This window comes from Oncorhynchus masou, chromosome 28, assembly GCF_036934945.1.
Source record: "Oncorhynchus masou masou isolate Uvic2021 chromosome 28, UVic_Omas_1.1, whole genome shotgun sequence".
NCBI classification, from domain to species: Eukaryota; Metazoa; Chordata; class Actinopteri; order Salmoniformes; family Salmonidae; genus Oncorhynchus; species Oncorhynchus masou.
The window spans coordinates 12,081,342-12,094,816 of NC_088239.1; the positions used below are offsets into that span (position 1 = coordinate 12,081,342).

The 13,475-nt window shown below is 45.6% G+C and overlaps 1 protein-coding gene across 4 annotated transcripts in view; it reads right to left on the bottom strand.

Moving 5' to 3' along the window:
• Window positions 1-1,501: 1,501 nt before the first annotated feature.
• Window positions 1,502-13,475, bottom strand: part of LOC135517161 (hepatocyte nuclear factor 4-gamma-like) — a 38,865-nt gene continuing 26,891 nt past the window's right edge. For 2 of the 4 annotated variants that reach the window (XM_064941217.1, XM_064941214.1), the window contains exons 4-10: window positions 11,736-11,842; window positions 11,319-11,474; window positions 9,233-9,320; window positions 5,894-6,046; window positions 5,316-5,558; window positions 5,056-5,175; window positions 1,502-2,552 (exon numbers count right to left, since the gene is read on the bottom strand). In XM_064941217.1, coding sequence (XP_064797289.1) covers window positions 2,509-2,552; window positions 5,056-5,175; window positions 5,316-5,558; window positions 5,894-6,046; window positions 9,233-9,320; window positions 11,319-11,474; window positions 11,736-11,842 — 911 coding nt within the window. In that variant the 3' untranslated portion in view covers window positions 1,502-2,508. Of the gene's footprint in view, window positions 2,553-4,327; window positions 4,655-5,055; window positions 5,176-5,315; window positions 5,559-5,893; window positions 6,047-9,232; window positions 9,321-11,318; window positions 11,475-11,735; window positions 11,843-13,475 lie in introns of those variants that run through there. The other 2 variants (XM_064941215.1, XM_064941216.1) reach the window with 2 other exon arrangements.

Genomic DNA, 13,475 nt, shown 5'->3' on the forward strand with positions numbered 1-13,475 from the left:
CAACAAAATGAACAACAGTGTAGGCTACTAAACCGTTCGTTTTTGGATTACGCTCAGCTAAAATAATTAGGCTGATCTATATTTCCACATTTCCTGAGTCCTATTCTTGAAAATTAAAATGAATTGGAATGACTGGAAATCTGACAGACATAGTTTATAATTAATGTAAAGGAATAGCCTAATCGTTGTCTTATCTGTATTGAAGTAGAAAGCAATGGGTAAGAAGATGCCTACATAACCCATAAACTAAAATGCAAAATTTTGGCAAGGTAGGTAAACTCTAGCATTGATTTATCCCGCAATCATTTTGTTCAGTTGGTAATATTCATTGTGGTCTTTTTCTAATGCCTCTTAAGGGGAAAGTAATCTAAAAGTAACTAAAAGTAATCAGATTACATTGCTGATTTTGGGTAATCCAAAAGTTACTTACTGAAACTGTAATGGATTACATTTGGAAAGTAATCTACCCAAGACTGAGTGTGAACATAACACACTAAAACATTCAGTAAGGGTAGAGTTTATATGGAGGCATATTTATTTCTAGACTATTTTTGTGTTTTTCTCATTTTCTTTTAGATGAGGGGGCAAAATGAGCTTTCACTCAACTCACATCAACAAACAGAGCATAACCCAGACCAATCCAGCCATGGGTACACACCATATAACCCAGACCAATCCAGCCATGGGTACACACCATATAACCCAGACCAATCCAGCCATGGACACACTCCATATAACCCAGACCAATCCAGCCATGGACACACCATATAACCCAGACCAATCCAGCCATGGACACACCATATAACCCAGACCAATCCATCCATGGACACACCATATAACCCAGACCAATCCAGCCATGGACACACACCATATAACCCAGACCAATCCAGCCATGGACACACCATATAACCCAGACCAATACAGCCATGGACACACACCATATAACCCAGACCAATACAGCCATGGACACACCATATAACCCAGACCAATCCAGCCATGGACACACCATATAACCCAGACCAATCCACCCATGGACACACAATATAACCCAGACCAATCCACCCATGGACACACAATATAACCCAGACCAATCCACCCATGGACACACAATATAACCCAGACCAATCCAGCCATGGACACACACCATATAACCCAGACCAATCCACCCATGGACACACACCATATAACCCAGACCAATAGAACATTTATAGGAACAGTCTGGGAAAGGTCATGGAGCAAATGAAATATGGAATCTATCTATACAATTAATTAATAACAAATATCTCACATACTTTCTCATCCTCTCTGACCATATTGACACCTTGGCCATCTAGTGATGACAGAATTGCTATATCTAAACAAACCACATGGGGGAGCCAGTACCCTTCATGTCTCTGCTGTGGGACAACGTGGTTGCTGGGTTCGTTCTATTACCTCTGTAAAGGTTTTCCTCCTCTTCCTCTGAAGAGGTGTAGCAAGGATCGGACCAAGATGCGGCGTGGAAAGTGTCCGTGGTTTTTAATATGAAAGAACTCAACATGAACACAAATACAAAAGAATAAACGTGAACAAAACCGAAACGGTACCGTGTGGCGAACAACGAAAACCAACAAATAACACAAGAACTTGGGTCAGAACGTGACAACCTCTGTATTATTTCAGAACTATGTCCATGTTCATGCAAAAGCAGACAAAAGCAGAGGCTACAATTCAATGAAAATAGTGTTCTGATATAATCACAATACACAGCTTACATTGTCTAAAGTGTATACACCATTTGACAGTCTAAAGAAGTTCAATAAGATTCATTTGACAAATACAACTGAATACAACTGCAGTTTTCATATAATATCATATTATAACAGTAATCTCAAAAGACTTAAAGCCACTGCAGAGTTGATTAAGAACTAAATATATAGTTAGTTATATTATTGACAAATACATTATGCTCCAGTAAAGCACCACACCACAAGCAACATGGCAACAAGTGAACACCATGTGTTACAGACACAGTCCTAATCACTTTGAGAAACATACTGTATATAATGTACACGGTGATAGCAAATCTCTCACTCCATCTTCAATGATGAGCCTATGGAAAGCTTAAATACATACGGTCATTTACACCATAATAACAGAGGCGCAGAGACTAGGAGTAATCAAATGATTTACAGATGCTACAATTTACACAGATTACTCCATTTGTAGACTACCGAACTGGAGTGAAAACCTATGGCATTAAATAGGGTAGAAAACATCAAATATTTTACAACTTTACACACATAGGGCAAACTCAGGTTTTGACACTACTATTGAATGCATGATTTACGAGTTACGCATGGAATGTATATCTCAAATTAGTATTTTGCCCATCAAACAGACATTCTGTAGTTTTTTGTAGTTGTTATTCGCGGGTCGGGTGCTGTACACTCAGGGGGAGGGGGAGGGATATGTCTTTGTGGGAGGCGGAGCCGGCAGGAAGGAGGGGCTTGAAGTTGACTTGATAATCTATGGACCCTGAGGAGGAGATGGGATAGGAGTGTCTGGAGACGCTGTGAAGAGAGAAGAGGGAAAGAAAGGGGGAGACGGGGGGGAGATGGAGGGGGAGACAGGGAGAGAGAGATGAGCCACACCAGAGGGACAGAGGGACAGAGGGAGAGAGAGATGAGCCACACCAGAGGGACAGAGGGAGAGAGAGATGAGCCACACCAGAGGGACAGAGGGAGAGAGAGATGAGCCACACCAGAGGGACAGAGGGAGAGATAGATGAGCCACACCAGAAAGAGACAGAGAGAGAGAGAGATGAGCCACACCAGAGGGACAGAGGGAGAGAGAGATGAGCCACACCAGAGGGACAGAGGGAGAGAGAGATGAGCCACACCAGAGGGACAGAGGGAGAGATAGATGAGCCACACCAGAGGGACAGAGGGAGAGAGAGATGAGCCACACCAGAGGGACAGAGGGAGAGATAGATGAGCCACACCAGAAAGAGAGAGAGAGAGAGAGAGAGATGAGCCAAACCAGAGGGACAGAGGGAGAGAGAGATGAGCCACACCAGAAAGAGAGAGAGAGATTAGCCAAACCAGAGGGACAGAGGCAGAGAGAGATGAGCCAAACCAGAGGGACAGAAGGAGAGAAAGATGAGCCAAACCAGAGGCACAGAGGGAGAGAGAGATGAGCCACACCAGAGGGACAGAGGGAGAGATAGATGAGCCACACCAGAAAGAGAGAGAGAGAGAGAGATGAGCCACACCAGAGGGACATAGGGAGAGATAGATGAGCCACACCAGAAAGAGAGAGAGAGAGAGAGATGAGCCAAACCAGAGGGACAGAGGGAGAGAGAGATGAGCCACACCAGAAAGAGAGAGAGAGATGAGCCAAACCAGAGGGACAGAGGCAGAGAGAGATGAGCCACACCAGAGGGACAGAGGGAGAGAGAGATGAGCCAAACCAGAGGGACAGAGGGAGAGATAGATGAGCCACACCAGAGGGACAGAGGGAGAGATAGATGAGCCACACCAGAGAGAGCGAGAGAGAGAGAGAGAGAGAGAGAGAGAGAGAGAGAGATGAGCCAAACCAGAGGGATGTAGGGAGAAAGAGATGAGCCACACCAGAAAGAGAGAGAGAGAGATGAGCCAAACCAGAGGGACAGAGGGAGAGAGAGATGAGCCACACCAGAGGGACAGAGGTGTCTGGCTAGACTGCAAACTCTCCTTCCAGACTCATATCAAATATCTACAATCGAAAATCAAATCAAGAGTCGGCTTTCTATTCCGTAACAAAGCCTCCTTCACTCACGCTGCCAAGCTTACCCTAGTAAAACTGACTATCCTACCGATCCTCGACTTCGGCGATGTCATCTACAAAATTGCTTCCAACACTCTTCTCAGCAAACTGGATGCAGTTTATCACAGTGCCATCCGTTTTGTCACTAAAGCACCTTATACTACCCACCACTGCGACTTGTATGCTCTAGTCGGCTGGCCCTCGCTACATATTCGTCGCAAGACCCACTGGCTCCAGGTCGTCTACAAGGCCATGCTAGGTAAAGCTCCGCCTTATCTCAGTTCACTGGTCACGATGGCAACACCCATCCGTAGCACGCGCTCCAGCAGGTGTATCTCACTGATCATCCCTAAAGCCAACACCTCATTCGGCCGCCTTTCGTTCCAGTACTCTGCTGCCTGTGACTGGAACGAATTGCAAAAATCGCTGAAGTTGGAGACCTTTATCTCCTCACCAACTTCAAACATCAGCTATCTGAGCAGCTAACTGATCGCTGCAGCTGTACATAATCTATTGGTAAATAGCCCACCCATTTTCACCTACCTCATCCCCACAGTTTTTATTTATTTACTTTTCTGCTCTTTTGCACACCAATATCTCTACCTGTACATGATTATTTATCAATCCAGTGTTAATCTGCAATATTGTAATTATTCGCCTACCTCCTCATGCCTTTTGCACACATTGTATATAGACTCCCCTTTTTTTTCCTACTGTGTTATTGACTTGTTAATTGTTTACTCCATGTGTAACTCTGTGTTGTCTGTTCACACTGCTATGCTTTATCTTGGCCAGGTCGCAGTTGTAAATGAGAACTTGTTCTCAACTAGCCTACCTGGTTAAATAAAGGTGTTCTCAACTAGCCTACCTGGTTAAATAAAGGTGAAATAAAATAAATAAAATTTAAAAAAAGAGGGAGAGAGAGATGAGCCAAACCAGAGGGACAGAGGGAGAGAGAGATGAGCCACACCAGAGGGACAGAGAGAGACAGAACGAGACAGAGAAAGAGAGAGAGATTAGCCACACCAGAGGGACAGAGAGGGTAATATGGAGCAGTCATGGTTTCTTGCCAGTGAATGCCCATGAATCTTGCCTATCTGAAGAACAACTTCAAGCATGTGTGTGTGTGTGTGTGTGTGTGTGTGTGTGTGTGTGTGTGTGTGTGTGTGTGTGTGTGTGTGTGTGTGTGTGTGTGTGTGTGTGTGTGTGTGTGTGTGTGTGTGTGTGTGTGTGTGTGTGTGTGTGTGTGTGTGTGTGTGTATATCCTACCTGTCTGAGAAGTGTGTGTAGCAGGCATGGCGCTGATGACCAGTGTGTGTCCAGGCAAAGGGTCCTGGGCTAACTGGGTGTGGCCTGGTTGGTGCAGGTGGGCGGGCTCTGATGCCAGACCTGGAGACAGGCAGACAAACCAGCCAATCAGGACACAGGATAATATATTTACCATTAAATGTATACACTACTACTCACCTCCAAGAAGCGTCACAACATCTATATTTCTTAACAATATTATTAATATGATGTTATCATACAGCCACCTCCCAGCAGCATCTCCTGCAGTAGGTTGTCTATCTTGGCCAGGCCACAGAGTTTAACAAACTGCAGTTGTTCTATCAACTGCCAGGTGATGGACTGTAGAGTAGGCAGCAGTAGCAGCAGCTCTCCAAACCTCCCTCTGGAGTCATACTGACGGTCGTTAATATAGTCCTCTAGACTCATCTGGACCTGCAGACGCATCGCCTTGATCTTAGACGGGTCACGCAGAGACTTGGCATCTAGACAGAAGGAGAGATGGACGGATGAAGGGATGGATGGATGAAGGGATGGATGGAGAGGGAGAAAATGTATTGATGAATCATATGAAAGGAATGTGTGAGGACTTTTGGTGTCTGGGTGGAACAAAAGGAACAGAGAACAGTCACGTGTCAATGATTAACAAAACCATTCAAATTAACTTTGTTCAGTTGAATAAATGAAGCTATTGTGTAGTGTGTGTGGTGTCTGTGATGTGTATGGGTGTGTGTGGTGTGTGTAGGTGTGTGTGGTATGTAAAAGTGTGAAAATACAGTATGGAAGGTTGCCTGGTTCGAGAAACGTTCAAGTGCTTTACCAGGGTCAAAGAAGACGAGTGCCTTGAGAGCAGCATACTCATTGTCGTCTATCTGGATGTCCTGGAAGGGCAGGACCAGCTCACCTAGAACACGGTTAGCTACGCGGCCAATCTCTGGCTGCGCACTGCTGCCATGGATCACACACCCATTACCTGGAGAGGGAGAGGGAGAAGTGTGTGTTTTGGGAGGGGGGTTGAGTGTGTGTTTTGGGAGGGGGATTGAGTGTGTGTTTTCCATGTGTTATAAGGGATGTACTGTTTGTGTGTCTGTTAGTGATTAGATTTTTTTGTTTATTTTTTGGTTGACAGCTAGTCTTTCTAGCGTCCGACACATAACGAATAAAACATTACAGACAAAAGCCTATCCAATTTACGTACAGTACATTTAAAAACATTAAAATGTAGTGTATGTTTGTGTTTGTGTGTTCATCTATCAGTTACACATACTGTACATGTCAGTACATACACACAACCAGTAGGTCACATGTCAGTACATACACACAACCAGTAGGTCACATGTCAGTACATACACACAACCAGTAGGTCACATGTCAGGACATACACACAACCAGTAGGTCACATGTCAGTACATACACACAACAAGTAGGTCACATGTCAGTACATACACACAACCAGTAGGTCACATGTCAGTACATACACACAACCAGTAGGTCACATGTCAGTACATACACACACCAAGTAGGTCACATGGGGGAGAGGCGTTGTGCCGTGAGGTGTTGCTTTATCTGTTGTTTAAATCAGGTTTGTTGTTCACTTGTCCTCTATGAAATGGAAGGGAGTTCCATGCACTCATGGCTCTGTATAATACTGTACGTTTCCTTGAATTTGTTCTGGACCTGGTGACTGTGAAAGACCCTTGTCTGGTGGGGTAATTTGTTCTGGACCTGGGGTCTGTCAAAGACCCTTGTCTGGTGGGATAATTTGTTCTGGACCTGGGGTCTGTCAAAGACCCTTGTCTGGTGGGATAATTTGTTCTGGACCTGGGGTCTGTCAAAGACCCTTGTCTGGTGGGATAATTTGTTCTGGACCTGGTGACTGTCAAAGACCCTTGTCTGGTGGGATAATTTGTTCTGGACCTGGGGTCTGTCAAAGACCCTTGTCTGGTGGGATAATTTGTTCTGGACCTGGGGTCTGTCAAAGACCCTTGTCTGGTGGGATAATTTGTTCTGGACCTGGGGTCTGTCAAAGACCCTTGTCTGGTGGGATAATTTGTTCTGGACCTGGGGTCTGTCAAAGACCCTTGTCTGGTGGGATAATTTGTTCTGGACCTGGGGTCTGTCAAAGACCCTTGTCTGGTGGAATAATTTGTTCTGGACCTGGGACTGTGAAAGACCCTCGTCTGGTGGGATAAGTGTGTGTGTCAGTGCTGTGTATAAGTTGACTGTACAAACAATTTGGAATTTCCAACACATTAATGTATATAATATATGTATGTTTCTTATTAAAAAACAAGAAGTGATGCAGTCAGTCTTTCCTCAACTCTCAGCCAAGAGAGGCTGGCGTACAGAGTATTAATATTAGCCCTGTGATTACAATGAAGAGCAAGATGTACCACTCTGTTCTGGGCCAGCTGCAGCTTAACTAGGTCTCTCCTTGCAGCACTTGACCACATGACTGGACAATAATCAAGACAAGATAAAACTAGGGCTGCAGGACTTGTTTTGTGGAGTGTGGTGTCAAAAAAGCAGAGCATCTCTTTAATATGGACAAACCTCTCCCTTTATTACAGACAGACCTCTCCCTTTATTACAGACAGACATCTCCCTTTATTACAGACAGACCTCTCCCTTTATTACAGACAAACCTCTCCCTTTATTACAGACAGACCTCTCCCTTTATTACAGACAAACCTCTCCCTTTATTACAGACAGACCTCTCCCTTTATTACAGACAGACCTCTCCCTTTATTACGGACAGACCTCTCCCTTTATTACGGACAGACCTCTCCCTTTATTACAGACAAACCTCTCCCTTTATTACAGACAGACCTCTCCCTTTATTACAGACAGACCTCTCCCTTTATTACAGACAGACCTCTCCCTTTATTACAGACAGACCTCTCCCTTTATTACAGACAGACCTCTCCCTTTATTACAGACAGACCTCTCCCTTTATTACAGACAGACCTCTCCCTTTATTACAGTCAGACCTCTCCCTTTATTACAGACAAACCTCTCCCTTTATTACAGACAGACCTCTCCCTTTATTACGGACAGACCTCTCCCTTTATTACAGACAAACCTCTCCCTTTATTACAGACAGACCTCTCCCTTTATTACAGACAGACCTCTCCCTTTATTACAGACAGACCTCTCCCTTTATTACAGACAGACCTCTCCCTTTATTACAGACAGACCTCTCCCTTTATTACAGACAGACCTCTCCCTTTATTACAGACAAACCTCTCCCTTTATTACAGACAGACCTCTCCCTTTATTACAGACAGACCTCTCCCTTTATTACAGACAAACCTCTCCCTTTATTACAGACAGACCTCTCCCTTTATTACAGACAGACCTCTCCCTTTATTACAGACAGACCTCTCCCTTTATTACAGACAGACCTCTCCCTTTATTACAGACAGACCTCTCCCTTTATTACAGACAGACCTCTCCCTTTATTACAGACAGACCCCCTCTTTATCTTTACAACCATTGAATATATCTTTTGACCACGACAGTTTACAATCTAAGGTAACACCAAGTCATTTAGTCTCCTCAACTTGTTCACCATTCATTACCATATTCAGCTGAGGTCTAGAAATTCTGGAATGATTTTTACCAAATACAATGCTCTTTTAGAGATGTTCAGGACCAGTTATGGTCAATGATATCAAAGACAGCACTGAAATCTAACAGTACAGCTCCCACAATCTTCCTAATATCAATTTCTTTCAACCAATCATCGGTCATTTGTGTCAGTGCAGTACATTTTGAGTGCCCTTCTCTATAAGCATGCTAAAACATTTGTGTCAGTGCAGTACATTTAGTCTGTTATTAATTTGTACAACGTGTGTGTGTGTTAGTACCTGCGTTGTGTGTATGTACCACCACTTACTAACTCGTTATCTGGATAGTTTTACCATCTACAAATCATCTGTAGGGGCAATCCATGTGTTCTAGGTATTTTCATCTCTGATAAGAAGTGTTTAAGTCAGAGGCCTCCATAGATAAAGCCTTGGTCAATGATTATCAGGGTATATAACAGTCTTGCAGGGCAACGACCTGTTAGACTCAAAACAAGATTGGCAAAGCAGTATGGCAGGTTTTGACTGGGTGTTACTGAGGCATAAAAGAGAGGTGATTGGTCAGTTCTTACCAAGAAGCAGGAAGTCCTTAAAAGGCATTGACCTCTTGGCGACCCCAAGTAGAAGGTGTTCCCCTGCATGAGCTCTGAGCAGACTCACCTGGACAAACACACACACACACAAAAACAAAACACACACACAGCATGAGAAACAAGGACATGAGTGACCAAACACCGGCTACAAACATCTCAGCCTCATTTGACTGTAAACCATTAGCTACGGACTGAAGCCAGAAACATTACTGTGTGTTTCTGGAAGGTCACAGGCACATTCAAAATGCTTTAATTGAGTCGTGGCAAAAATTTGACAACCACTGTTTTGTTCCAGTCCAGTGCCAGTCACTTCCTGGTAGTCATGTAGTTGTCCTAGCCTAGTCAGGTTGTGTACCTGGTCAGTCACTTCCTGGTAGTCATGTAGTTGTCCTAGCCTAGTCAGGTTGTGTACCTGGTCAGTCACTTCCTGGTAGTCATGTAGTTGTCCTAGCCTAGTCAGGTTGTGTACCTGGTCAGTTACTTCCTGGTAGTCATGTAGTTGTCCTAGCCTAGTCAGGTTGTGTACCTGGTCAGTCACTTCCTGGTAGTCATGTAGTTGTCCTAGCCTAGTCAGGTTGTGTACCTGGTCAGTCACTTCTTGGTAGTCATGTAGTTGTCCTAGCCTAGTCAGGTTGTGTACCTGGTCAGTCACTTCCTGGTAGTCATGTAGTTGTCCTAGCCTAGTCAGGTTGTGTACCTGGTCAGTCACTTCCTGGTAGTCATGTAGTCGTCCTAGCCTAGTCAGGTTGTGTACCTGGTCAGTCACTTATTGGTAGTCATGTAGTTGTCCTAGCCTAGTCAGGTTGTGTACCTGGTCAGTCACTTATTGGTAGTCATGTAGTTGTCCTAGCCTAGTCAGGTTGTGTACCTGGTCAGTCACTTCTTGGTAGTCATGTAGTTGTCCTAGCCTAGTCAGGTTGTGTACCTGGTCAGTCACTTCCTGGTAGTCATGTAGTTGTCCTAGCCTAGTCAGGTTGTGTACCTGGTCAGTCACTTCCTGGTAGTCATGTAGTTGTCCTAGCCTAGTCAGGTTGTGTACCTGGTCAGTCACTTATTGGTAGTCATGTAGTTGTCCTAGCCTAGTCAGGTTGTGTACCTGGTCAGTCACTTATTGGTAGTCATGTAGTTGTCCTAGCCTAGTCAGGTTGTGTACCTGGTCAGTCACTTATTGGTAGTCATGTAGTTGTCCTAGCCTAGTCAGGTTGTGTACCTGGTCAGTCACTTATTGGTAGTCATGTAGTTGTCCTAGCCTAGTCAGGTTGTGTACCTGGTCAGTCACTTATTGGTAGTCATGTAGTTGTCCTAGCCTAGTCAGGTTGTGTACCTGGTCAGTCACTTATTGGTAGTCATGTAGTTGTCCTAGCCTAGTCAGGTTGTGTACCTGGTCAGTCACTTATTGGTAGTCATGTAGTTGTCCTAGCCTAGTCAGGTTGTGTACCTGGTCAGTCACTTATTGGTAGTCATGTAGTTGTCCTAGCCTAGTCAGGTTGTGTACCTGGTCAGTCACTTATTGGTAGTCATGTAGTTGTCCTAGCCTAGTCAGGTTGTGTACCTGGTCAGTCACTTCTTGGTAGTCATGTAGTTGTCCTAGCCTAGTCAGGTTGTGTACCTGGTCAGTCACTTCTTGGTAGTCATGTAGTTGTCCTAGCCTAGTCAGGTTGTGTACCTGGTCAGTCACTTATTGGTAGTCATGTAGTTGTCCTAGCCTAGTCAGGTTGTGTACCTGGTCAGTCACTTCTTGGTAGTCATGTAGTTGTCCTAGCCTAGTCAGGTTGTGTACCTGGTCAGTCACTTCTTGGTAGTCATGTAGTTGTCCTAGCCTAGTCAGGTTGTGTACCTGGTCAGTCACTTATTGGTAGTCATGTAGTTGTCCTAGCCTAGTCAGGTTGTGTACCTGGTCAGTCACTTCTTGGTAGTCATGTAGTTGTCCTAGCCTAGTCAGGTTGTGTACCTGGTCAGTCACTTCTTGGTAGTCATGTAGTTGTCCTAGCCTAGTCAGGTTGTGTACCTGGTCAGTCACTTATTGGTAGTCATGTAGTTGTCCTAGCCTAGTCAGGTTGTGTACCTGGTCGTCCAGGGGCAGCTCTCCGAAGGCAGGAATGTACTTGGCCCATTCCACCAACACAAGCAGCTGTTGTCTCATGGAGTCACAGACATCCCCCACACCAGCTGACTTCTGTTCTGACACATCTACTGCACCCCTGGGACTGGATACATTGATCTAGAGAGAGAAGGAAGCTGTCATACAGATGAATGGAGACTCTCATGATGATTTTAACCACCTTCTACATGATTGCTTAGAGCAATTGTATTTGTCCTCTGTGTGTGTGTGTGTGTGTGTGTGTGTGTGTGTGTGTGTGTGTGTGTGTGTGTGTGTGTGTGTGTGTGTGTGTGTGTGTGTGTGTGTGTGTGTGTGTGTGTGTGTGTGTGTGTGTGTGTGTGTGTGTGTGTGTGTGTGTGTGTGTGTGTGTGTGTGTGTTACATGTTGAGACAGGGACTCCGCCTGGGCAAGAACAGCGATAGGTAGGAGATCCTGATTGTCCTGAATGCTTCTTCTGGAGCTGATACGATCTCTTTCATTCTGAACCGCTGAAATACACACACACACACACACACACACACACACACACACACACACACACACACACACACACACACACACACACACACACACACACACACACACACATCAGATGAGATATATCACTATGATATTACTGTGTTAACATTTCCCACAGCTAGGGTGTAAGACTAACAACCACATGGATCTGGATAGATTCAAGTCCCCCCTGATTTGCTGATACCATCCTAGAAAAAGAGCTGTGTAGAGAGGTGAAGTCAAACGTTAACCAATAGCAGCCTTGAACAACATGTCATTAAACCCTATGCCAAGGTTATAGGGCCCATAAACACACACACACACACACACACACACACACACACACACACACACACACACACACACACACACACACACACACACACACACACACACACACACACACACACACACACACACACACAATCCTTCTCTGATACACCTCATAAACACAGCGTTCTCTGAATAATTACTTCTGGTTAATAACATAGTTAGTTTCAGACTCCCAGACTCCCAGGGCAAGCTTCAGCCTCCCAGCCACCCAGCATCCATAATTTCAGCCTCCTAGCCACCCGGAGTTACTTTCAGCTTCACAGCCTCCTAGCCACCCGGAGTTACTTTCAGCCTACAGCCTCCTAGCCACCCGGAGTTACTTTCAGCTTCACAGCCTCCTAGCCACCCGGAGTTACTTTCAGCCTACAGCCTCCTAGCCACCCAGAGTTACTTTCAGCCTACAGCCTCCCAGCCACCCGGAGTTACTTTCAGCCTACAGCCTCCCAGCCACCCGGAGTTACTTTCAGCCTACAGCCTCCTAGCCACCCAGAGTTACTTTCAGCTTCACAGCCTCCTAGCCACCCAGAGTTACTTTCAGCCTACAGCCTCCTAGCCACCCGGAGTTACTTTCAGCCTACAGCCTCCTAGCCACCCGGAGTTACTTTCAGCTTCACAGCCTCCTAGCCACCCAGAGTTACTTTCAGCTTCACAGCCTCCTAGCCACCCAGAGTTACTTTCAGCTTCACAGCCTCCTAGCCACCCGGAGTTACTTTCAGCCTCACAGCCTCCTAGCCACCCGGAGTTACTTTCAGCTTCACAGCCTCCTAGCCACCCAGAGTTACTTTCAGCTTCACAGCCTCCTAGCCACCCAGAGTTACTTTCAGCTTCACAGCCTCCTAGCCACCCGGAGTTACTTTCAGCTTCACAGCCTCCTAGCCACCCGGAGTTACTTTCAGCTTCACAGCCTCCTAGCCACCCGGAGTTACTTTCAGCTTCACAGCCTCCTAGCCACCCAGAGTTACTTTCAGCTTCACAGCCTCCTAGCCACCCAGAGTTACTTTCAGCCTACAGCCTCCTAGCCACCCGGAGTTACTTTCAGCCTCACAGCCTCCTAGCCACCCGGAGTTACTTTCAGCCTACAGCCTCCTAGCCACCCAGAGTTACTTTCAGCTTCACAGCCTCCTAGCCACCCAGAGTTACTTTCAGCCTACAGCCTCCTAGCCACCCGGAGTTACTTTCAGCCTACAGCCTCCTAGCCACCCGGAGTTACTTTCAGCCTACAGCCTCCTAGCCACCCGGAGTTACTTTCAGCCTACAGCCTCCTAGCCACCCAGAGTTACTTTCAGCCTC